The 25,807-nt window shown below is 49.7% G+C and overlaps 1 protein-coding gene across 1 annotated transcript in view; it reads right to left on the bottom strand.

Moving 5' to 3' along the window:
* LOC144095472 (all trans-polyprenyl-diphosphate synthase PDSS2-like) overlaps positions 1-17,846 on the bottom strand; it is a 51,182-nt gene extending 33,336 nt beyond the window's left edge. The window contains exon 1 of the mRNA XM_077629200.1: positions 17,551-17,846. Coding sequence (XP_077485326.1) covers positions 17,551-17,846 — 296 coding nt within the window. The remainder of the gene's footprint in view (positions 1-17,550) is intronic.
* Positions 17,847-25,807: the final 7,961 nt, after the last annotated feature.

Raw genomic sequence — 25,807 nt, 5'->3', positions numbered from 1 at the left:
GGGGGTGCTGCTAAAAAACTGTTCAGCATTTGTAGAGTTCCCGGGAGCGACAAGTACATAAGGGCATTAACGGGCCCTAGTAATAGGTTTGTGTATACACTTGCTTCGCCGAGATGGCACTGCGTAAGGCCGTGTGGGCTGAAATTCCGCCACCGCGGAGCAACAGCATACTCGCATTCCTTCACCTCCACGCAGACGTGGTGCCTCAGTGGTCATGGAGTACCAGTCTGAGCTATACAGTATTGCTTTTTGTTTTCAAATTGTCAGACCTATAATCACTTTATAATCGTAATAAATATCAATAAACACTCGTCATATTAACATAAGGAGCCGCTGCTGTGGCTCAGTGGCTATGGCTCTCGGCTACTGACCCGAAAGACGAGGGTTCGATCCCGGCCGCGGCGGTCGAATTTCGCCTCCATCGAAATTCTAGAGGCTCGCGTACTGTTCGATGTCAGTGCAGGGTAAAGAACCCCAGGTGGTCGAAATTTCTGCAGCCCTTCACTACGGCGTCCTTCATAGCCCGAGTCGCTTGGGGACGTTAAACAGCCCTAAACCATATCAACATAACGTTGCCGTTGCTGGCTATAATTTTCTCAAGCTTCTGCTTTTCGGCTTTTTCTCCGGTTCGCATTTGTAATTACTATATCTTTTTTTAAAACAAAGTCAAACGTTTTCATTAATTGAGTGATTGACTGGCTTACGCCGAGCGAGCGTGATGTGTACCACACTTTGTCTGATCTCTCCGCACCGTTCAATTCGGACCTTACTTTGCAATCAGCAACGGACTTAACTGTCCGCCCACTTGGACTGCATATCATCAGCCGCATTGCTAATTAAATGATACAGGCAACACTACCGGCACATACGACCACCATCGGCCGATGCTTAGCCTGGCGCCAGGTATTTCTTTTTGTGAGCGTAGTTCTTCTGGCAACCTTCGTCCTGTCAACAGTGCAAAGATTTTGGAAAAAAATAATGGCGCAAAAAAGACGCACACGAATAGCCCGAGAAAGACATAGGACAAGCATTGTCACGTCACGAGGTCACTTCCTGTCGCATCCTTCATTTAGTTTTGTAGCGCGCTGTTTTGCAGTGCTGCACTAATTTGCCCAAACGAAAACTTTGCTCAGTCCTCATTTTACTCTTGTTGCGAATTCACTCTGCGAGCAAAATCATTCCACCAAACGGACTCTGCTGTCGACACCGTCCATACTGAGCCATTGTTTTGTTGCCCGCAGGACTCAGTCTGCCTCAATTGTGTGTTGATATCTAATCAGCGTTTTCTTTGTGTCGTTTCCCTGAGTCATCTGAAGCACTTTCCTGCGTTGGCTGAATTATTTCAGCGCAACTTTCCTATCAGGTTCTCCCACCATTTCACGCTGACCGCGCCGATTTAGATAAGGTTTACTCCGTCTTCAAAATTATGGCAATAAACCGACCATTAGGGTTAGCTGGCATAGCATCTTTGCAATGGAAGCACTAACCTAGGCAGTGCTTCCATTGCAAAAAAAAAAGGAAAAATGAAGGCTGCAACTCTGCCCTGGGTGTATCGCCTTTCTGCCCGCGTTATTCGGCGCAGTATTCACACGCTCTCTCATGAACACATGCAAAACCAAGAGTGTAGCGTCCAGCCTGTGTCTCTGTGGCACTCAGGCTTGACCGCCCCCGGAGTATCTTAATTTTTTGTTCTGAAGAGGCGATATGTATAAAAGTTTTATTTAGTGACCGGCTGTATTCAACTGCAACTTGAACCAATCGTTCGGGAAAGCCCGGTGACAAGGAAGCGCCACCGATCCCAGCATGAATAGTTGCGGGCTGCGACAGCAAAGAACATCGGCAATGTTGGGTAAACTGGATGGTACTTTGATGGTTGGTAAAGGATGGTACCTATGGCCTCATCTGCGCTGGAGGCAGGGAGTAAAAACTTCATTATCGTTGTTTCCTGCAAGCACAGACCTTCGCATGAACAGCTGGACAAGGGACGTCATGTTGACAGTGGACTCTGGTAGTCACACGCCCGCAATATTGAGGAGCGTGTAGAAGCACGAGACTGATCCCAGTGCGTCGGAATATGCGCTCGCCGCGGCGGTTCAGTCGTTATGACCTTCGGCTGCTAAGACCAATGTTGCGAGATCGAATCCCGGAAGCGGTGGCCTCATTTCGAAAGGAGGCGACGTGCAAAAATGGCCGTTTGTTGGATGTTAACGTCGTCGGAACTAGACCGTTTTAGAATAAAGGGCCCGAGTATTGGAGGCCCCAAAGAAATAGCGGGCCCCACTAATACGGACGTGCGCGCCGGTGACTTATAGAATAGGGGATTCCTCTATGCAGTGACACAAAACTTGGGCTCAATTGACTGCAGCACCGTTGCGGCCTAGAAGAGAAATGCTAAAAAAATGAAAATGACCGAATGAAAATGTTTTTTTTTCATACCTCAGGTCAGTTTTCTGCAGCAGTAAATCTGCATCCGTAACAATTGTGCAACATAAAGGGAATGCTTTTGGGCTTTTTTTTTATTGTTTGCCGTGTACAGCGCCATCTCGGGCGGAACATCAAAGGTGTCTGTCACAAATATAATTATTTTCAGTTTCGTTTACGTCTGCGCGAGTAAGAGTTAATGCATAAATAAGGAAACAGTGTGTGTATGGAATGCAAATTCTTTCTGGCCCCTTTTTGGAAAGAAATCGCTAACCTGTCTAAACGTCCCGCGCTTCCTGAAGTCAAACGACGCGTAATTGTTAAACCTAGCAGCTCTGCAAACACGCAAGCAACCTGAAAACTTGTTTTATCGCTAAAATCTCGTCGTCCGAGCGGAAGCCTCGTGCGCCTATCGTTTAGCGTGAACGTACTGCGTGAGACACAGTGAGCCGCAGCGACGAATCGTTGGTGAAGCGAGACGCCCCGCTTCGACGGGCGCCTTGCGTAAGGCGTGCCTTGCGTTCTACGCATGCGCATTTCGTAGCCGCAAACGTCTTGAGGGCCCCAAGGATTGGAACCTCCTATTCTAAAACTCTCTACTGACACGCAGAGCCCGCCCAGTCAAGAATACTACAGAGCCGGTCCACAAATCCAACAGAAATTCCTGTGGTCCTGTCGTCACGATAGATTTTTTTTTGTAGTATTGCAAAGTTTTCTGTTGCAACAGAACTGGCTCTGTCGTTACGACAGTAGACTGTTCAATACTACAGAAAATCTTGTTACAAGAATTTCTGTTGTCACGTCTCAAGATATTAGAGGAAAATTTCTTGTGACAACAGAACAGTTTCGATTGTGTTTTTCGATCCACTACGGTGCCTGCCGCTTTTCCCCTCTCTCCCTCTTATCTACTTCTTCCTCCATTTGCCGTGGCGCGCTTCGGGTGTCCACTTTGAAGGACACAGCTGGGGCACATTTCCTTTCCCCATAACCACTGCGCCGCTGACGTGAAAGCTAGATTTCGTGTATACAGTGGTTAATGCAAGAGTAAAGAATGCCAGAACACGGAGAACAAAAAAGAAGATAAAGGTGAATTCCCCAGTGATGGCGCTTCGGGTCAGGCGGTTACGCGCATTACCGCTTAGATAATAATAACACCCACGCTTGCGAGATCATCTCGTCTGAGATGATTGGGCACCCACGTGTTGCCGTCACGCTGAGTGCTGCCCAAAAACCAGTCACTAAAATAACTCGGATATTTCGGTGCCGAAAGCCAGGCTGAAACGACACTCACCACGGCTGTCCAGCCTACATTGTACACGTACATACACGGCAGATGGAGGGACATAAATTTCTTTTTTTTTTTCGAAGGGGTTTTCACTTCGCAAGAAATGGTCTCGCAAACGACCTGCACTGTCACGCGAAAGAAATGTAGGCACCATAGGTCGGCGGTGTCACTCGGGCACACACAGGCTCACATTCAGGTCATGATCTGAGTGGTTTGCGAGCCTGGACTCACATTCATATCACGATTTGGTTGAGATCATAGTTTGTTTTCGCGACGACGGTGTGCGCTTATATACCTTTTATATTTTTTTGCCCCGGGTTTGAACCCGACCGCGGCGGCTGCGTTTTTATGGAGGCAAAACGCTAAGGCGCCCGTGTGCTGTGCGATGTCAGTGCACGTTAAAGGGACACTCAGGAGAAATTGAAGTTGGCTCGTATTGTTAGAATACCAACTCCTGATCACAAAAACGCCACTCTTACTGAAAACAAAGCTCTTGTAAGGTAGAAAATAGCAAGAACCAAAACGCAGGTATCGCCGCCACAGGCCAATCTCGCAGGTACAAGCGTGGTGACGTCATAGGACAAGAGAAGCCTCCTTGGAGGAATTTTCCTTCCTTAATATTTTCGCCGCGAATCTCTGAGGCTGACAAAGGAGGGTTTCGCGGTTCAATAATGGAGTAAGTTTTGTTTTAAAACCGATAGTGCACATTTATCACACAAGAAAGACAGACAAAGGAACCTGAATGTTGGAAGCAAAGAAAACCGTTACTCGGCGGCGCCACAGGCGGCCAGGACAGTTTCGATTTTTGATGGCGCTTCGCGCCTATGAGCTTTGCGTGCCCCGTGGTATTTTTTTGACACTCCTCGATTTTTAAGCGCCGAACAGAAGAGGATCTCCAGGTGGCGCTTAAAGTGCTATAGTTAACCTTCGAAGGAGCCTGTTAAGGCTTCTCAGATGATCGCCACGGTCGATGAAAAACTATGATGGCACAATGGCCGGAGATCGTACAAGGCAGTTCGCAGTAAAAGAGCACTTGTGTCTTGCAAGCTCGCCCGGCGAAACATTCCCGGCTGTGCCCGTCAACTTCGAACTACTTAACGGAAATCGTTTATAAGGGACGGGAGCCAAGGTACAAGGCAGTTAAGAAAAATTGCTGATGACCTGGCTCTGTTAGGCCAGGATCTACGTAGTGAAAGCGCGGAGATTTCTTCGTCGGAAGAGTGCATTCACTAGATGCGCCTTTATTGATGGTTATACCTTGAGCCGTCGTGGCGGAGTGATAGCGTCTCCGCCTCAAACGCTAAAGGCCCCGGCTCGATTCCTTCGAACCAGGATTCGGCACAGGAATGTTCTTTTATTCAGTGAGTGGGCGGGGGGGTTTCAGTGGCTTCCATAGATGCCGCCACCGAATGCGTTGGTTAGCGGTTAAGCGCATGCTCTGTTAAGGCGCATTTATGTTCCGGCGTAACGCACACGCGCGCACTGCACGGCGACCTCACGTCGGCCAAAGCGAGACCCTGCATACTCCAACTGCGCTTGACCGCCGACGCGTTCGGCGGCTTCGGCGCACTGACCGCACTGCACTGGCGGAGTCTTGGAGCATGTCTCTATTTCGCGCCGAGTGCGCCAGCCGCCGCCGGCCCGGCCAGACTGATTCGGCGCGAGGTGCGCGTTGTGACGTAATTCAATAGCTTTGGCAGTTGGGCGGAGCTGTTCTTTTCGAGCTCTCGGCTAATTTAATTCATTCACAGTACACATCTGAAGGTGCATGCAACTGGGTGAGAGAGCCCGATCTAGTGGACCCGTTGGATCTAGCGGAAGCCGTTGAAGCGTCGTGCGTCGGCTTTAGTTTCAAGCCGCCAACTTTAAACGCGATTGCCCTTGAGCACCCATCCGTTATTTGTGGGAAAAAAAAATTAGTTAATAATTTGACCATTGCAACCATGGGAGACCTCGACGCCGCCTCCTGCACCGTGCAACCGCGCCGTTCAAGGAATCACAATCCGTTGGCCCCAAAGCCCCGGCCAGTCTCCGATAGGCGCAACGCTCCGACCTTGCCCTAGCCCCTCGCGACTCCCCGCACTGTGGTTGTGATATTTAGTTTGCAACGGCTACTCACTGAAGAAGGGGGAAACGACCCGCCGGCGCCTAACCTAACCGTGCTCCCTCAAAGGCATCGCACGCTCTGTGGGGCTTAGGTGGCTGAAATGCAGGCCGGAGTTTTTGCGAGAACTTCGTTCGCGGGTTCGGGAACGGGATCCATCGTAAAGACACCGGTGCAAACGTAAACGAACCGACGGTAGCGACCCCTGATAGATGTATTCGACGTGCGGCGCTGGTAGCTTCCATTTCAGAAGCTGCTAGACCGCACCGCTAGCTCCCAGAAATCACGGAGTCTGCGTTTACGTCACGTTTCATCTCACTCCGTCCTATGACGTCATAAGAGTTCTCCGTGACGTCATAAGAGTTCTCGAGTTTGAATCGGAGCGGCGGGAAAAACTTTTTCAACTTCGAATCCAAATTTCTTTGAAATAAATGCATCTTTCGCTCCAGGGCAAGCGGCAACAAAGCCATGAAATGCCGAACTATCAGATTTTGCTAACAGAAAAAATTTGATAGAGTTCCCCTCAGGGTCCCTTTAAAGATCCCCAGGTGGTCGAAATTATTCCGAAGCCCTCCACTACGGCACCTCTTTCTTCCTTTCTTCTTTCCCTTCCTCCTTTATCTCTTCCCTTACGGCATGGTTCAGGTGTCCAACGATATATGAGACATATACTACGCCATTTCCTTGCCCCAAAAAACAATTATACTATTTTTTGCCTTCTGCTTTACTGCCGCGACCAAAGGCGCTTGAAAGCGAGGCAGCTTGGCGGCGTCTACGGAAGAGGATTCCGCTCAAGCGAGGAATGCGGCGTTTTGTCCCTACCGCTTTGCTAGTACGCAGGTGCGAGTGCGGTAATGTCCAGCGTGGGGATGTGGCGGAAGTTTCTGTCCGAGTCCCACCATGCCACGTGTATCGGTCACCTCGGGGGCGTGCTACCTGGGCGCTTCATTGAGCACATGCGTGTCTTGAGTCGTAACGAGTGAGTGAGCCCAACTGAGTCGTGAGTTGAGATGAGTGAGTCCAGATGGGTCGGGAGTCGAAATGAGGGAGCCCAGATGGGTCGTGAGTCGAAGCGAGTCGTGATTTGTAACGAGTGACTGACGCCGAGTGAGTCATGAGTTGGTGTCCAAATCAGCCCGGGCCTGTCTGAGTTTGAGTGAGCGCAAAGGTTGACCAAGCTTTTTTGAGTGAGCCTGAGTGAGCACTCATGATTTTGTCGAGGTATGGTTTGCACCCAAGCCCTAGCGTTTGATTAGCACTAAATTCTTTGCAAGACGCATTCGGAAGCTCTGATTCTATGAAAATGTAACTTAGCCCCATCAACAGCCTGTTTAAAATGATGTCAAAAACGGGGTTAATATGAATCACTTTACTGTCGTATTCAGAGCATGCCTGTTCTGTGTGGGATCCCTAAGCCAAATCCCTCATATAAGCCATCGAATCCATCCAAAATCGCTCTGCTCATTTTATGCTTTCTAGTTGCTCACGTTCAGACAGTGTAACGATTATGAAGAACACATCGAATCTTCCTGATCTTTCTCTATGCCGCCGTATTTGCAGTTTGTCTTTTTCAGATCGTATGTTTCGCCAATGAAAACCTAAAACAATCATTTTTTTTCTTATCCCTACGTACTTTTTGTGCCGCATGGACCACCATTTCAAAGCTAACGTTGCAAGCTGCAGGACTTATCTTTATTTCGATTCATTTGTTTCAAAGACTAGCACTGACTGGAACCCCCTTACAATGAGTAAAGCTGAGACGGACCGTCGTGTGAATCGGCCATAATGGCTGATTCACACGACGGACTGTTCGCCCGCGGCCCGCGCATTACGTGTTCGTGCGCCACCAAATCGAGAGGCGTGCTGGCGGCCCGCGGACTGTACAACCAAGGAAGTTCAAGTGCCTCTCCCCTCGCAGGAATTAGCGGCGGCCCGCGAAGATGCGCGCGCCAGCTCGGGCAACCACCACTCTTGCCAGTATTTCGGCTGCCGCATTTCGCTGAGTGGCGTTGAGCTGGCGCGCTGTTTTGGCAAGCTGCACTGCATTTGCTAGGTACCGTGACAAAGCGATCGACTCGGCTAGCAAGACGACCCAGGCCATTGAGGAATTGGACTAAGGGCCGCACCTGCACCATTCAATCGCGGTCATGGGTCGGGAGGAAAAAATCAGTTTGACCTGCGTTGCCAAACGCTTAAAAATAATCTGGCAACAGTGGTGCACCCAGCGCGTCGTCTGCTCTTTTGGTCCGTCGCATCCGCTTGACGTCATCGTATCGCAGGCCAGTTTTTAGTGGCGCATGAACACGTGATGCGCGGGCCGCGGGCGAACGGACCGTCGAGTGAATCGGCCATAAGCAGCGCTTGTCTTGCCTTTGTCCCGCCTTTGTTGCATTGTTCACCCACCATGAACCCCCTTACAGCCTCCGCCGTGTCCATCACTGCATCCTATGCCTTCAGGTCTGTCGTGTACAATCATCTGAATTAATTTGCCTATTACACACGTATTTTTGTCAGTCACCCGCTCCTCTCTGTAAAGCCCATTGGCTGTGACAGTAAATAAATGAAATGAAAATAACTGTACGCCAAAGACAAGCCTGATCTCCGCACCCGAAAAGGTCCCCCGGAACACTCAGTTATTATATCAAAGAATAAATGTGGGCCAGTTGGTGCTGGTTAATTTCTACGACATTATTAGTAGCGCTAAAAGCCACAAGAGAGAGCGAGTTGTCCCGTTCGTTCCTGCTCCCTTTTTTTCGTGGTAGGAACCATGTCGCACTCACATATAAATCATCACCATCATCAGCCTTACTACACCCACTGCAGGACAAAGGCCTCTCCCATGTCTCTCCAATTAACCCTGTCCTTTGCCAGCTGCATCCACCATTTGCCTGCAAACTTCTTAATCTCATCCGCCCAACTAACCTTCTGCCGCCCCCTGCTACGCTTAAATATAAATCGGATAGTTCGAAACCACTTCTGTAGGCAAGTCATGCTGAGTCTCTGCCCCTAAACTAAACGGTATTCGGTTTTCAAGGGCTGTTGTGAACTCGCTGATATAGCGACACTGAGAACAACTCCATCCTATATTTAAAATTGAATTGAAATATCTTCCCGCCAGTCGATTTAAATCCGTGACGTCCTTAGCAAAAAGAACGGGTTGACACCATTTTGAAGTGAATGACGGTGTAGCATATATACTCTGGGATCCGGGCTGACGTCGACGGAAGCATTTTACTTACGAAATCAGCCACTATCGCCGACACCTGTATTTTGTTTTCTGGCCTTTCTAGCTTAAAAGCTCCACTTTAGGCGAGGGTGGTTTTTTAGCGATTAGAACTCAGTACCCTATCGACATAGGCCGAATTCTACCTCTCCTCAGAGTGCGCGGTGCTTTGGCTGCTTTGCTGCAACAGTCCCGTGCATATTACTGGCACAAATTTATTTATGCCATTGGCACGCAAACATGTAAATAAAGATAATGTTCTTTCTTCTAAGGCTCCGGAGGTTGCATGTTTGTTTCTGCTTTGTTCGTGCAATCTAGCTCCCCCCCCCCCCCCCCTCCCTTTAAATACGACAGCCACGACCTATCCGTTGTTAGCAACTTACCATTTCTATTTAGATTCCTCGCCGATATTTTTGGGGTGCGGGTTTCGTTTCCACGACGCATTACAAAAGTCATCGGTTTCGGAGTTGGCGCGGAGTGTCTTGCCTCCTCACTCCAGAAGGGGATCGAACCGGGCCCCGGTCGGGATCAGTAGCGCAACGCCCTCGAGGCTGACCCCCCTCCCGCGTCGGGTGAGGGTCGCCGACAGGTGCACTTGACCCCGGAGTCCGGAGACAGGGCACGCTCGAGGGCGAGGGTGCGGAATCGGATCGAGGCTGCCGCAGACTGGTTCTGCTTCATTCGGCGCACTAGCCAAGCGGAGACGAAACAGGATGCACAGCACGGGGCCGCGTGCCACACACGGCTGCGTTCATGTCGACGAGTTCGCCAGAATTAGGAGGAGGCTAACCGAAGAGGCTGGACAGCAAGACGTGCACCAAAACGCTGAGCAGAAAAGCAAACGAGAGGGCTCAGAACTATAAAACGACGGCCCCGTGCTTTTAAGCGTTTCTTTTTTTTCACTGTCATGTGTTTTTGCGGAGCACGTCTTCCCAAGTCATGGACGACCATCAAGAAGCACCCGCTTTATAAAGGGTGTTGTGATTTCTTTGTGAGACACAAACTGACTGAACAAACAGTAATCGTCACCTCCCGTTAGCCGAATGTGGCCAGCCATTACAAATAGAAATCAGAGTTTGCTCTCCATAGCACGTATTAGAAATACTGTTTAAAATTGCGGCGAAGATGCTTATGCATCTACGCATCCTCCTATGCATCTGGACAACGACCGGAACTTTCCTTCTGCATGAATGCGCGCAGCTTTTCCCTAAACTGAGGATAGTGTAACCCAGTAAAGTATCCTTGGTTTCAACACGTCACTGGTGAGATGGCTGGCACCAAAGCATGCAAGACCCTAGTACGCCCATTACAATGCAGGCTACCACGCGCAAAATGAGCACTTTGTGACTAACGAAATTTTACTGATGATGTCCGTGAAGTTCTTAAAGTGGGTGTTGAGCACAATTTCGAGGCGAATAGATTATCTCGGCGTTGGTACTTAATCAACCAGCACTCCTAACACTTCGTCGAGACTGAGAGGTAGATTTTTCTTTCTAAATATAAAAAGCAGCACGGTGCCCGTGGCCGCGGTTGTTCAGTACGAAGCCGAAGATCATTCATCGCATTTGAGTTAGGCAGTGAGTAACGAACCTACGACTCTCTACTGGACGTTAAATTCAGTATTACTTTTAAATTTCTACACAGAACGACAACGCTTTCTTTCCAGAACCAAATTCCATGTTCCCAGCCATATCGGACCTTTATATTATGCATTTATCCAAGCGGAGGAGTATTAGAGTTCACAACAGACAAAGCAAAATAATTCTAAGTATGATTACGATTCACCCTAATGTGAAATTTGAGCGCAGCTTTGTTGGCATGTCAGACGCTGTGGGCTCATTGTTTGCTTTGCTGGGTCGTCGGCACGTCTGGCGACAATATCAGTTCGGTAGTAGTATAAGTTGATGAAGACGATGATGTGCAATGCACTACGCCAGTGCATGTTGCAATTTAAATCAAAGCGTGATCGGCTGCGCCGATGCTTCGTGCGTTCGTGCAGTGGCCAGCGAAGCTGATCTGTTCGTGGCGCCACAGGTTTGAATTCTATTCGCGACAGTGTTCATTTTTCTTCCTTACTTTATGGTTTGGCTTTGTTACTCGGTCGGCGGCGACACGGCTCAGCCCATGAACGCTGCGCTCTAAAAAAAAACGAAAGTGATGGCTATTTCTTTTGTCCTCAACAGGCTGAAAAAGCGACAGGGGTGACGGAATAACAATTCCCAACAGCACGTGGTAAAAACAAAATGCAGACAAATCGCATTTTGTTGCTCCTTTTGTATCTTCCTGTGCGGTGTCAAGCACATCACGTGATTTTATTTTTGCATACATGTGTGTGCTCCCATATCAATAAATTAGTTGCGGGCCAGCGCTGCCCTGTCGGCTTCCTTCTTCTTGTCTTATTTGCACGCTGGTGGCACCATCATGAACTAATACCAACTCCTAAACTGTCTACTCTGGTCAGTGATAACTACATGCATGGTCCTGGATGGTCTTCTTCCGGGCACACAGTCCAGAGACACCACATTGTCGCAAGAAGGCCACATTGTCACATGAAGGCAACACTGTTCCATCCCCGCCCATCCGGTGATAAGATCTTTGTTAGACCTACTAATACTACTACAACCGGAGCACCGCGAAATTTGGGGGTTTTCCTTGATGAATGTCAGTAGAAGCGAAGGAAGCTCGATGGGCACTGTTATGCCCGGCGTGCATTCCAGCCCAAATGGATTAAGACGCGGACTCTCTTGACCAGAATTTCTAGAAAACCAATGTGAAGGCGAATGAGTATTTTGAAGAAGGGCTGCTTCCTAGCTTTCATGGAAGCAGTGGCAGAAACAGCGGCGACAATGGCAGCGCCACGTGGCCGGGTGCGCCATCGGGTCGCCGGAAGGAGCGTTGTTTTCAACAGTCACGCTTGGGAGGATAATTGACGGACGGCCGCGACTTCGACACAGTTCCCGCGTTTAGGACAAAAGGCGTGGAATTGCAAGGTCATTCATCCCATTGCAAGGAAACGGCTTGCCATTCCGTCTGACGTGACCGTGTTCGGGGAATGTCTTTTCCCCTTTTCTGCGATGAACTTTGAGAGCACCAGCATCGCCACCTGCAGTGAGCGGTGCCACCTGTGTCTACGTCTGCTCGTTTGCTTGGCAATCGTTCTCCGACCTGTATTCTCCAGTCAGGGATACTCGCTTGCTAATAGGTTCCCGTCTGCTCAGAAGCTCCCTTTACCTGAGAGGCATTCTCAGTTGCTCTTATTTGTAGATTATGTAAATAGTCTGTATAAAGTTTTCCGTGCCTTTCCCTTCTTAATCTCGTCTCCAATCCTCCTCGTCCATTCTCCGGCCCGACCACGCTACCCTGCATCCCAACAGCACCGGCACATTCGGCGAGGAACAATGAAGGGCATTAGCTGACAAAGCTTAAAGTGCACTAAGGCAGCCGGCCACTCCGCTGTGCCTCGCGAAGGGTTGCGGGAAGAGCCTGCATCACTCGCACTGCCCACGACCGCGCGCCTCTTCAAAGTCTCCGCCGCACACCCGCTCATTCCTCGCTGCGCTGAATGAGCGCCCAGAACAGAACCGCCGCAACCCTCTCCCGACGCGCAGGAACCGCCATCGCGCGATGCCCATTTCCGCATTGGAGCGAGAGCTGGTGCTGCTGCCAGTGTCGGGCCGGCCCGCACTTCCCCGCCGCTCCAGAGATGTGAATCGGGACTGCGTGCGCCTGGACGGCGGCGGCGGCGGGCAGCCGAGAAAGCCGGCACTACCACTGTGGCCCACTTTTACTCTCGAGCGGACGCCGCCGGTCATCGAACCCGGCCGACCCTGAAGCCGCCGATCTCAAGCCGCCACGGAAGAAAAGGAAACGATCGTCCTTTCTTCTTCATCGTTCTCTTCGTCCCGCCCAGGAACACATCCTCCAGCGCGCCCGACTCCGCGCGTCCTCCGCCGAGATAGGCGAGAACGCACGCCGGGTGTTGCGGAGGCGAAACCAGCGTGAATCCCTTGCTGTCCGATTCCAGTCTTTTTCCAGAAATAGCGGCGCATATGCGTTTGCCTCCGCCGATGCTGGTTGGCCTCCACCATTGCGGTGTCAAAGATCGCGCGCAGCGGCCGATGTGAAACAGGATTCGCGAGCGGTGAGTGCCGAGGCGAGGCGGCTCGAAGCGGTTGTGTGGCCCAAGCGCATAATGCGTGCGGCCTATCACGCACCCCTCACGTTGCTTGTCACGGGCCGCTCGCACGTTTCCTCGGCGCCCAGGGGGTCCGAAATAAATGACCCCCACACGCGCGATACGGGGGCGCGTCAGCTGTGAACTTCACGTGCGCAACAAGCCTGCTGATACGCAGACTGGTTTTGTTTGGTTTAAGGGGGTTTAACGTCCCAAAGCGACTCCAGCTTTGAGAGACGCCGTAGTGAAGGGCTCCGGAAATTTTGACCACCTGGGGTTCTTTAATGTGCACTGACATCGCACAGTACACGGGCCTCCAGGATTCCGCCTCCGTCGAAATTCGACCGCCGCGGCCGGGATCGAACCCGCGTCTTTTGAACCAGCAGCCGAGCGCCGTAACCACTCTGCCACCGCGGCGGCTTGATACGCAGACTCTGTTCGAATGAAAAAGGTATTCCATGGGATGTACGCCTGTGCTGGTTTTGAATGCCTCCATTATTGCAGCTTTCATTTGCTTGAATTGAACAGAAAGACGAACGCGACGCGTTATGTTAGCAGTAATAGCGTAGATAACGATGATTTTTTAGACCTTTCATTGTGTCTAGGACATACACAATGCCACAGCTTGCTAGGGTTCCCGCCATTTTGCATTTGCAGCGTCATGTCACGGATAGCCTGCCGACAGCTTAACACCATCTGCAGCGTGGTAAGCATCCCTGCTCGCATTTCCATTCATGACCCTCGGAGGCACCCGACAAGGTGCGAACGCTAGCCGATATGAGGCACTAGGGCGGGCCACTGTTTACACGACCGGACTGGGCGGGCTATCCCGCCTATCAACACTTGCAAAATTTCGGAAAAGCTGACTTACAGAAACATATTCCAACCAAAACATTGTGACTTCCTGCGATGCCAAAAAAAAAAAGGCTTAGTGCGAGGGAAGATGAGTCAGTTGCCCTTCATAGAATTCTTTTTTGAACAGGAGAAAGGGTAATGCCCTTTAATCTGCGTGATCCTGCACGTTGGACGGCTGCCACCAAATTTCGAGGTCGCGTGTAAAGGGTAGTTGTCGAAAGTGGACAAAGGTTCCTCCTCCTCACCTGTCTCGACTCGTTCCCCGCATTCGTACTGAGTTCGCACCTATGCTGTGAACAGAAAAGAGGGGAGCGCGAGGCGCCTTACAAGCTAGAGACCGGGACTGGTCAAGGGATTGCACTATTGTGCCCGAGGTTTGGTGGAAATTTCGGACAGAATGGAAAGGTTTTCCACAGCTTCCCCAGGAGCACGACAGTGCCATCGGTGGTTAGTATGTGAACGCGAACGTTTGATACAAAAACCCCATTGCTGAGAAGCTGAATTACCGCCATTCCCCCTCCCCCCCCCCCCCTAAAAAAAAAAAGAAAACTCTCGTCCTTTGACTGCGTTGGCTCCCCGGCTCTATTCTGCAAACAAAGGGGAAAGCGCGAGGAGCGATGCACCAGTCACCTTCCAGTGAATTTCACCTAGAAGAAGAGAGGCTCCCACCACCTCCGTCCGAGATCGCGCGTAGAGAGCATTGGCCGAAAATGTACAGTGCTGCCTTCCACTCACCAACACTTGTCTACTACTTTATGTTTAATGAATAATAGGAGCTATTCTCGCTATAGACCACTTTCAATTAAACTGCAATAGAAAGCGACTCGGTCCTACGCAATTTTTTTGTTTTGTGTGTTGAGTAGCGAAGGGATGCAAATTTTTTCCTGCAAGTCAACCTTCCAGCAAATCTCCAAATTTTACGCCATATTTAATGTTCCCGGTACATAGTAGGCTCGGCAGCAAGCGTGCTTTGACTTTGAGAAAAGTACACGTGCCGACAATAATATCGTACTAATGAATATTTTTCCCAGACAAAGAATTTAAGACAATGCTAAGTAGTAGTATACAAGAAATTGGTGCACCTTACGGTGGCTACCAGCTGCTGGTTCCCCAACTTCCTTGAATCGGTGCACTGGCTTATATTCTGATAGTAAAGAGGGTTCTGATTCGTCTTTTTGCCGAAAGAACTCTATCAACAGGCTCCGAGCATTCTTAGAAACCTCGAATTATTGTCCTCTGCGACCGATGTTCCTATTGCACCGAATTAAACGTCCCGGCTACAGCCCCGCTTTTTTTTTTTTTTAGTTTGAACTCGCCTCCGAAAGTAGGAGGAGTCAACCAAAGCGTGGAGTTCCTTTTCAGACAGTCGCGTGGCGGCTTCGCTTTTATTTTGTTTAGGTTTCCGTGAATAAATAGCTTCAGTCGCAGACAACATAGCCGCAAACCAGGCCCACGGAAATAAAAATACGTGCTTACGTTTTGGTTTACGTATACCGCCGCCGATGGCACAGCGGAAAGCCGCCACGCGACTTGCTGAAAGGCACTCCACACGTTAAGGTTTTTTTTTAAAAAAAAAGGCGCGAACCGGAACATCTAATTTCATTTAATAGGAAAATTGGCCACACAGGACAATAATTCCAAGTTTGTAAGAATGCTTGGAGCATGTAGATCGAGTTCCCGCGTTAAAAAGACGAGCTCAGGATCCTCTTTAGTGCACCTTCAAGAACGAAGCGGCTTTTCCCCGTCAGAGGACCCCCTTCCAGCCAATGGCGTCGGTCGATTCTCATGAGCCTGCTAGCGTGACAATGCAGGGAGTGGCAGATAAAGTGGATAGTCCCCTCCCCCCATGTTCGGGGATAGTCCCTTCCCTGCTTTGTCACCCTAGCAGGGTTATGAGAATCGGCCGACGCCATTGGCTGGATGCGGGTGCTTTGACAAGAAACAGCTGCTTCGTTCTTGAGTCGTATCCAACTATATTATACTTTTATTTAGTTAGATGCGTTTTCGCCGGGGTGGTAGTCAAATCAACCGTTCAGAAACAAAACAGCTAGTAAAAATGCGCAGTGAATCATTTTATTGCTAACGAATCTTCCTTCTGAATAAGCTGTTGATTTGTGAAGTAAGCTTGGGTTCAAGTCGGGACATCATCGATAGCGGTGAACTTAATGCGAGGTTATCAGCGACCTCTAAAAGGGTGCGCTACCGAACATAGTTCGATTGGACGCAAGGCTCCGCCCAAGAGGCTCTGGTAGACCACACGACTCACTGACCACCGGTCTCCGGTTGAAGAATAGGCTCCCTGTATAGTTTCGCATCTTTTTTTTTTTTACCTGGTTTGTCCGTTATAAAATCCTGCCTCAGTCGGCTCATCATTAATGCTCGGAAGCAGGGTCCTCGAGCGTCCTCCTGCAGCGCCTTCCCCGCACCGAGCAGCTCGTGCTTTCCGGCACCACTTGCGCAGGGCGACGCGGCACGCGAGCCACGCGGAAGCCGGCGTCTGGGCGTCGCTCTTCCTTGACGTGCGCTGCCGCTGTCGAGTGGTCCCCCCCCCCCCCCCCCTCCGGCCGGCCGGCTGACCCACATGCGGCCGTCCTCCGGTGTGTGCACTAGAGCATCAGCGGGGGAAACTCGAAACGGCAGTGCGCCACTTCCCCTGTCTCTTCCCCCCCTACCGGTGACGCCCGCACGAACGCGACCGTGGCTAGCGCGCACGTGCACAGCTTTGCACGGTCATCGGCCAAAAGGTTAAGCACAAACTGACAGGCATCGGCATTGAATATGAGGAAACGTTATCCGAGAACTGCGTTAATTGCCCGTGAGATAGAAACGAGCTGGATCGGGTGGCAGCGCACGATTAACGCCGTTCTCAGAAAAGAGATAAAATGCATACCCTGGATGGTTGTTCGAAAGATCGGGCAAGAGAAGTTAGCTCCGATTGGTGAAATCAGCGCGTGAGACATTTTTCTTAATTTTTTGTTAGTTCTCACTGTTCTCTAGGCATGCTCAGGCTTGTATTCCGGCGGCAGGGGTGTGCACAAGTTGCTGCGTTTGCTATAGACTGCCTTGATAATGATGCCGTAGATATTCGAGCAAAAACGTGCACCAGCTAATTCTAGAAGGGGACTGCGCATGAGTAAAAATCGAGAAAACACAACGCCGAGAATGCAACCGTTGGACGACAGCGTTCTTCTCCAATTACCGATCTCGTATTGTGTGTTAAACAATGTGCTCTGCCCGAAAATGCGACGCCTGTACTTTGTCATACAAAGTCCGACATAAGTAAATTCCCGCCCTCGTTCACTGCTAGAAAGATACGCAGCAAGTAGCCATTCATGTAAGCTTCTCAAACGATTCTGGCATACCAGCATCCTGCGATAGCCGAACAAAATACTTACCCACCGCGCAAAACTTCATTTCCCACGACGGCAAGTGGGAGCTGCCCCGAATTGCCGCGAGCATAAAATCACGGCGCACAAAACGCGACTCACTTGACAGAATCCACGATGGGGTGCTGGCTGCCCATCATCTTGGCCACAGTGCCCAGGAACGTGTGCAGTTCCCCCATGTTCATCAGCTTCTCCGAGATGCGGCTCGTGTTGTGGCCGGTCAGCTTCTCGGCGCGCTGGATGGCATGGTTGAGTCTCAGGGCGCTGGGCACTGCCGACCTCGTGCTCGAAGGCGACGTCCAGACACACCTGTGCGGCAGATCCCACGGCGGCCCGCCGGTCACTGCGACGGCTTGACGCACCGTGGGGCGCAGAAGCCGGCACTTTCCGGAAGCCATGGTTACGCGCGCGGGAAAGGGCTCGCACACACGGTAGCCGGCCTGGAGAGCTTCGACGACAGCTGCTGAGAGACACGCCAGACGCTGTACCTTCCGAGCCGATGGCTTCAAACCTCAAGGGTTCTGGAAATACGAGTAGAGCAACCCGACAAGCGCCGTCCAGGACGCGTGGCAAGAACCGTGGCTTCAAGCAATGGGCTGGCGTCCCGCTACAGTTTATGAAAGCTCGGCATCGGAAGGACAACCTAGTACTCGATGGAGTTCAAAGTATTCGACGACGGGAGCTAACTCCCCTCGTCCCAAGCCGCGAAAGAGTTGCACACCACTACAAGGAGCGGGATTGGTCAGTGTTCACAGTGGCCGATGACACCGAAGCACTGTGACGCGTAGGCGGCAAGCGCCTGCACGACTGCTCCGAAAAAAGCACCGTGTCGTCGTGATGCCGCGGCGCGCCCTAGAGCCGCGATGTCAGGTTCCAGCAGTCGAGGCTATCAATGTTCGTAGGAAAGGCGGCACGATCCTGGCGCGTCTGGCGATCCAACCCGTTCAATGGGAGATCCACGCAATGCCCCGCAGCAAGGAGCGGCAGTCAGTGGAAGTCGCAGCGGCGCCCTGAAGGGTGAAACGCTTTTCTGGGAGTAGAGGGCGGAGATGAAGGCCCGGAGGGGAAACGACGACAAAGCCCGCGTGGACGCGCACGAAAGTGCGCGCGCGTGCGTCCTGCTAGGGCTCGCGCGCAGCTGGCGTCGTCTTCGAGGAAGGCTTGTTGCCACGCCGGGTACAGCCCGAGAACGTTCTCCTCCCCCTCCCCGCGCCACTCGCAGAGGGAAAGAAAGATAGCAAATGCTCACGCGAGCAGGGCCCGCCTTCCAGAGCTGTCCGCCGAAAAAAAAGTGGGCCACGCGGCTACGCCGGCCGGCTGCGCGGCTCGCCGCCGTGGAAAGAAACGGCGCGCTCTCTTCTTCCCAAGAGGCTGATGGCCGTGCTTGCCAAGCGGCTTCTCTGCGATCAGCGTGCGCTTTCACTGCTGTCGAGGCCGGTGAAAGTGGCCCGCCAGGTCCCGTTGTCCTGCCGCCGACGGCGTGTGTGTGCGGCCAGAGGACCGTGCAGTTCCAGAGCGTCCTTTCCCGCTTCGATGGCTTCTGCCCTACACGAACTCACGCTGCCCGCGTCCGCCACGGAAGTGCCTTGCGCGCGCGCATTATTATTAGCCTCACTTTTGTTTCGTACTTACGGAGAGGGGGGGGGGGGGGGGGGGGGCGAGTAACGCTGTTTGGACGGCGATGCAGCCTGTTTGATGTGGAACCGAACGAGGCAAAGTGAGCCGCCGACCCCCGACGCTGTGCGTCATGATATCACAGAACGACTCGTTTCCTCTGGTTCCTATATTAATCTTATAACCCTCCCAGTGGCCGATCCCAGTGATAGCGACGGCCCCCGAGTCGTGGACGAAAGGGATCAGGTATTAGAATGAACCAGAAAAGATGTGGATTGTTGCTGTGTTGTGGGCATGACCGCACTGCATATTACAAAGGCCAAGCTTCGACTGTCTATGCCATGCTGAAGAACAATAGATTTATCTTCACCAACTTTCGTGCCACCAAGTGTCCGTTCTGAAGAAAAAAGGTCTGGTGGGTAGCCTTTGCAGCAATCGCTTCCAGTGGAAAGAAAGCCTATTTAAACTTTCCTAAGCACGGTATCGTTCGAAGTCAAATATTCATTCGGGCAGCAGATAAGTAAAAAAGAAAAAATCTCCCAAGTCCTTCTTCTTTGTTCCCAAGAGAAGATAACTTAGGAATAACTTGACCGTCGTTATCGCTGTCGACAACTGAGCCCTGATGATGACTTTAGAAACATTCGTCCAAGAGAGATTCTGATAAAACACTATCTGTGAAGACAACAAAATAACCTAGTCACGAATGAACTCGACGCAGCTACGCCTGTGCAAACAAAAGCACGAATACGGAAAGCCGCTGCGCAGATTGTACTCGCCTTCGCCAGGCTACTGAACCGATGAGGCATGGAGAACGCACGCTGCAAAAAGAGGAAGTGGCCTCGCAAGGATTTATTGATTGATTTGATTCGCTGAAAACGTTTTTTTTTGTATTTTGTTAAGGGTGACTGGTCGGTTCCTTAGTCCAGAAAACCGTTGGCTTCGGCTGCCGTCCTGGCCTTGCACAGCAGCCGAAGCTGGACCTCCGGGTCGGAGCTGGACAGCGCCGCCTCTCAGTACTCCGCAGAAGAAGACCACTGATGTTGCGGCCGACCCGACGCTGTGGCTCAGTGGTTAGGGCGCTCGGCTACTGATCCGGAGATCCCGGGTTCGAACCCGACCGCGGCGGCAGCGTTTCGATGGGGGCAAAACGCAGGGCCGCCTGTGTGCTATGCGATGTCAGTGCACGTGAAAGATCACCAGGTGGTCGAAATTATTATACCGGAGCCCTTTACTACGGCACCTCTTCCTTCCTTTCTTCTTTAAACTCACTGCTTTATCCCTTCCCTTACTGCGCGGTTCAGGTGTCCGCCGATATTTATGAGACAGATACTACGCCATTTGCTTTCACCAAAAACCAATTTTCATTTTTTGTCTTGTGGCCGGTACCTTTTTGCACTTGTGGCTACGTCCTAGGGTTTAGGCTTTTAAGCGTTGCAGCTCCACGTTATCCTCTACGTTTCTTACCGGTACTCGCCTACGGGGCAGAAACGTGGAGGATAACGAAAAAAGTTCTACCTAAGTTAAGGACAAGGACAACGCAGCGAGATATGGAAAGAAAAATGATAGGTGTAACCTTAAGAGACCGAAAGAGGGCAGAGGTGGTCAGAGAACAAACGCGCATTAATGGCATCCTTTTAGAAATCAGGAGGAAGAAATGGGCTTGAGTAGGGCATGTAATTCGAAAGCAATACAACGGATGGGCCTTAAGAGTAACAGACTGGATACCAGGAGGAGGCAAGCGTAGCAGGGGGCGGCAGAAAGTTAGGTGGGCGGATGAGATTGGGAAGTTTGCGGGGAGAAGGTGGCCGCAGCTGGCCTTTGCCATGCAGTGGGCGCAGTCAGGGTGCCAGCTAGAGTTCGTGGCCGGTGCGTAGTTTGGTGACCTATGGTGAGCGCCCTTTGTTTTGCTATACGAAAAAGTCTTCATGGTTGGAAGAGACGCACGACCTTTCAGCGACGTCAGAACAACGATTTGGAGGAACTGGGAAAACTGTGGCTTTGACAGTGATTTATGGCATCGCAAGAAGTCGCAAGCATGTAGCCTTCCCGAGTGCCTTCGCTTTCGTCATCGCCCTACTTCGGCATGCAAGCAGGCAGTCATCCGCAGGCGCCGTCCCTTTGGCAACAGCGACGAAAGAGGCACCGCAGTGCTTATGAAACTGCATAGTCGGTGCACTTCCGTTGGTTTTTATTAGGTATTAAATATACGGGTATCAAAAGACTGAGGTTAGGAATGTCATATGCATCCATGCCTGAAGACCACTCTCTGTGACTTTCATCAATCATTTCCAGTGGTCGTAACTTTGGCTTTCACATACGCTTGGTAGCACTCTCTTGTTGAAAGACCGATTCGAAAAAAGCACTTTGATTGAGGAAGGCCACCAAAACTTTCATTTCTGCTGTATTTCTTGTTAACTCTAGGCCGGGATTCAGGAACGCTGGCGATATGCCTCAGTGTGCTGTGAATAATTTATACTACCACTACTTTTCGCCCACAGTTTCGATTTCCCCAAGCTCTGAAGAAGTCAGATAATACACACAACAAAAGAACTCGCCTTCGCTTGTACCAGGTGGCGAAAGAATTGCAGGTCAAATGCGTTCATTGTTCTGTGAGTGCACGGGGCTTGCAAATGTTCCGCGTGCTGTCTTACGCGTCTCATAACTGATGGGGACCAAATCAGACAGCGTATGCAAGGAAAATTGCTGTAATAAGTTATTCAGTGCATCCTGGGGCATGCCTTCTGCAGATGTGTCGTTTCTGAAGCCCTGCCCACCGCTAATACACGTACACACGCCGAAACTCAGCCTAAAGAACCGGAGGCTGTGCTTCTTAAAGCCATGGCACAACGAAGAGCAGATACAGCATTGCCGGACCCAAGTGCACATTTTCCATGCGACTGGGCGATATGGGTTTTTTAACTGATTTCTGGAAGACAAAAAGGAATTTCCTGCTTCGGTGACAGATCGGCTGTACTGTCGTCGTCGGCATGGAGCACCGTAGATTGAATGAGAGAAAACAGAATTCATGAAAGCTGAAAGGGCGCGTATTCTATTTCGACGAATATGGAAACTCAGAGCAGACCAACTCGCCGTAGTGATTATTTGTAGAGCAATCCACCAGTCGGTAACGGTCGACTATGCCTGAACTGCTGCGCGCTTCGAAGGTCATTCGAAGCTGCAGTAAAGTAAGGTAACCACCTTGCAACAGTGGTTATATTGCAGAGGGTTTGCGATAAATGAGACCTGCCTCAGTAGGACCGAGGACAAACAGCTGGAGAAATGGGAAGGCGGGAGGGATACGTAAGAAGGCTTAGCACAGAGCAATTCACGTTCCGCTACCGTGAACCGCTTACGCGGGGAGCCAGCTGCGTCTGCACAGCAGCAGGTGCGCCGGCATCTGACCACTAGGAGCCACATGCACACGCGCAGTTGGCTGTTCGTGGTAGCTGATGACGGGTTGCATTATGCTAGATCTTCACTGATTGGCAAATAACGAGGCTACTAGGATTGAAGCCATGCAGTCCCTGCATTAGATTCACGTCGTGCAAGGAGTGTTTGTATGCACTGCATTAATGTCCAACCACTGCAAACATTAAAAGACTAGCATATTTGAGTGAATGCAAAAATAGCAACTAGTGCTGACGTGAGTTCTCGTCTCTCCTCGCTTCTCTGCGGATGTCAACCCGCGCAAACGGCAAGGAAGGAAGGAAAACGTTTATTGCGCTCTAGAGAGTAGGTGAGCAATTTGGCAGAGTCAGGTGTGTCGTCCGTCTTCTTAGCAATGGTCGTCTGCCCCTAGTCCAGGACTCCGCTGGATGCCGCTGCCAGCTGTGCTCACCGGATCAGCCCAAGTTGGACGTCCTGACGGTCGCTGGAAAGCATTCCTTCCCATTGCTCTGCACTCGGGTTTGGTATTTTTGGTGCCACCTCTATTTTCTGGCAGGCCCACGTTATGTGATAGAGCGTGGGTGTTTCATGGCACCATGGGCATTTGTCTGTGTATTGTGTGGGTTGCATTTTGTTGAGTGTATTTAGATTCGGGTATGAGCCCGTCTGTAGCAGCCTCCAGGCGACGCCGTCTTCCCTGGAGAGAGATTTATGTGGTGGGGGGCACCGTTTCCTGCAGCACTTGTAGTGGTTTAAGATTGCCGAGTAATCTCTAGGGACAGGTTCGGCTTCCTCGAGGTCGCTTGTGGGGGGAGCTCTGTAAAAAGTGTCTCCTCGAGCTACCTTGTCGACCGCTTGGTTTCCGTCCACTCCCGCGTGTCCCGGCGTCCATACGGCAAAGAAAACTTTACCGCCAAACAAGAACAAAAAATGTTTGCTTCACGAGAAGAAATACACTCCGGATTTACAAACACTTCCAAGGTGGGGTCTTCGCGCCATCAGAGTGGGAATCAAATGCACTAAATGTTAGGCTGCCTCAAGTAGCATGTTTCTATTTTGCTGCTATCGCTTCAAGTGTCCAGTTCGCATTTCGTTCCACGCTGACAGTAAATGTAACTCCCGTGCACACAAAATTAACACCCCGTAAAATGTTTCAACACTTGCGTGTTCAGGTGATGGAATGTGTTTACAGTAGGGCTCTCCTCTTAACTTGAGAATCATTAGGAATGCAAGCGCAAGAATTCTTTGCGTCGCAAGTATGGCTTAGTTTGCAGAGTGCTCGCTTCAATCTGCAAGGCTGACGCTTGTTTATCGCCTTGTCTTGATAAGCGAAACTGTTGATCGTTTCGCGTGCCATAACATGTCAGGGAATAGAGCAAAATCAAGCCATTGGGGGGAGGGGAGGCCAATGTGATTGTTCAGCCTATCTTAGTCTTAACAAAATGTTTATCATTTCTGCCCTTTTATCTTTACAGAGAAAGCTAGCTTAAATGGCGATGGTAGCGTGCGCAGTACGTCGTAAGCGAAAATACCTGACCATGTGTATGAAGGCTATGTACATATCGCAGGCACAGCTAATTGCATTCTGATATCAGAACTACTCGTCTTCACTTTTATCATATTTCTCCTATTTCAAGAAGGACAGAGAGAGAAACAGAAGAACGGAAAGGCAAGGAGATTAACCAGGCGATGCCCATGCAGCCTACCCTACACGCGGGGAGGGGAACATAAGGAAAAGAAAGAAAGGAAGACAAAAAGAAAGAAAGAAAGAAAGAAAGAAGGAAAGAAAGAAAGGAAGAAGGAAAGAAAGAAAGAAAGAAAGGAAGGAAGAAAGAAGGAAAGAAAGAAAGAAAGAAAGAAGGAAAGAAAGAAAGGAAGAAGGAAAGAAAGGAAGAAAGAAAGGAAGAAGGAAAGAAAGAAAGAAAGAAAGAAAGGAAGGAAGGAAGGAAGGAAGGAAGGAAGGAAGAAAGAAAGAAAGAAAGAAGGAAAGAAAGAAAGGAAGAAGGAAAGAAAGAAAGGAAAAAGGAAAGAAAGAAGGAAAGGAAGAAGGAAAGAAAGAAAGGAAGGAAGAAAGAAAGAAGGAAAGAAAGAATGGAAGAAGGAAAGAAAGAAAGAAAGAAAGAAAGGAAGGAAGAAATAAAGAAAGAAGGAAAGAAAGAAAGGAAGAAAGAAAGAAAGAAGGAAGGAAAGAAAGAAAGGAAGAAGGAAAGAAAGAAAGGAAGGAAGGAAGGAAGGAAGGAAGAAAGAAAGAAATAAAGAAAGAAAGTAAGAAGGAAAGAAAGAAATAAAGAAAGAAAGAAAGAAGGAAAGAAAGAAAGGAAGAAGGAAAGAAAGAAAGAAAGAAAGGAAGAAAGAAAGAAAGGAAGAAAGAAAGAAATAAAGAAGGAAAGAAAGAAAGAAAGAAGGAAAGAAAGAAAGGAAGAAGGAAAGAAAGAAAGGAAGAAAGAAAGAAAAAAGGAAAGAAGAAAGGAATAAAGAAAGAAAGAAGGAAAGAGAGAAGGAAAGAAAGAAATAAAGAAAGAAGGAAAGAAAGAAAGGAAGAAGGAAAGAAAGAAAGAAAAGAAGAAAGAAAGAAAGAAAGAAAGACAGAAAGGAAGAAAGAAAGAAAGAAAAGAAGGAAGAAAGAAATGAAGAAACAAAGAAAGAAAGAAAGAAAGAAAGAAGGAAAGAAAGAAAGGAAGGAGGAAAGAAAGAAAGAAAGAAAGGAAGAAAGAAAGGAAGGAAGAAAGAAAGGAAGGAAGAAAGAAGGAAAGGAAGAAGGAAAGAAAGAAAGAAAGGAAGGAAGAAAGAAAGAAGGAAAGAAAGGAAGAAGAAAAGAAAGGAAGGAAGGAAGAAAGAAAGAAAGAAGGAAAGAAAGAAAGGAAGACGGAAAGAAAGAAAGAAAGAAAGGAAGGAAGAAAGAAAGAAAGAAGGAAGGAAAGAAAGAAAGGAAGAAGGAAAGAAAGAAAGAAAGAAAGAAAGGAAGGAAGGAAGAAAGAAAGAAATAAAGAAAGAAAGAAGGAAAGAAAGAAAGAAATAAAGAAAGGAAGAAGGAAAGAAAGGAAGAAAGGAAGGAAGAAAGAAAGAAAGAAATAAAGAAAGAGAGGAAGAAAGAAGGAAAGAATGAAAGGAAGAAAGAAAGAAATAAAGAAAGACAGAAGGAAAGAAAGAAAGGAAGAAGGAAAGAAAGAAAGGAAGAAAGAAAGAAAGAAAGAAAGAAAGAAGGAAGGACAGAAAGAAAGGAAGAAGGAAAGAAAGAGGAAGGAAGAAAGAAAGAAAGGAAGGAAGAAGGAAAGAAAGAAAGGAAGAAGGAAAGAAAGAAAGGAAGAAAGAAAGAAAGAAAGGAAGAAAGAAAGAAGGAAAGAAAGAAAAGATGGAA

Source organism: Amblyomma americanum, chromosome 6 (genome assembly GCF_052857255.1).
Source record: "Amblyomma americanum isolate KBUSLIRL-KWMA chromosome 6, ASM5285725v1, whole genome shotgun sequence".
Lineage (NCBI taxonomy): Eukaryota > Metazoa > Arthropoda > Arachnida > Ixodida > Ixodidae > Amblyomma > Amblyomma americanum.
This window is presented reverse-complemented; position numbering and strand designations above follow the sequence as displayed.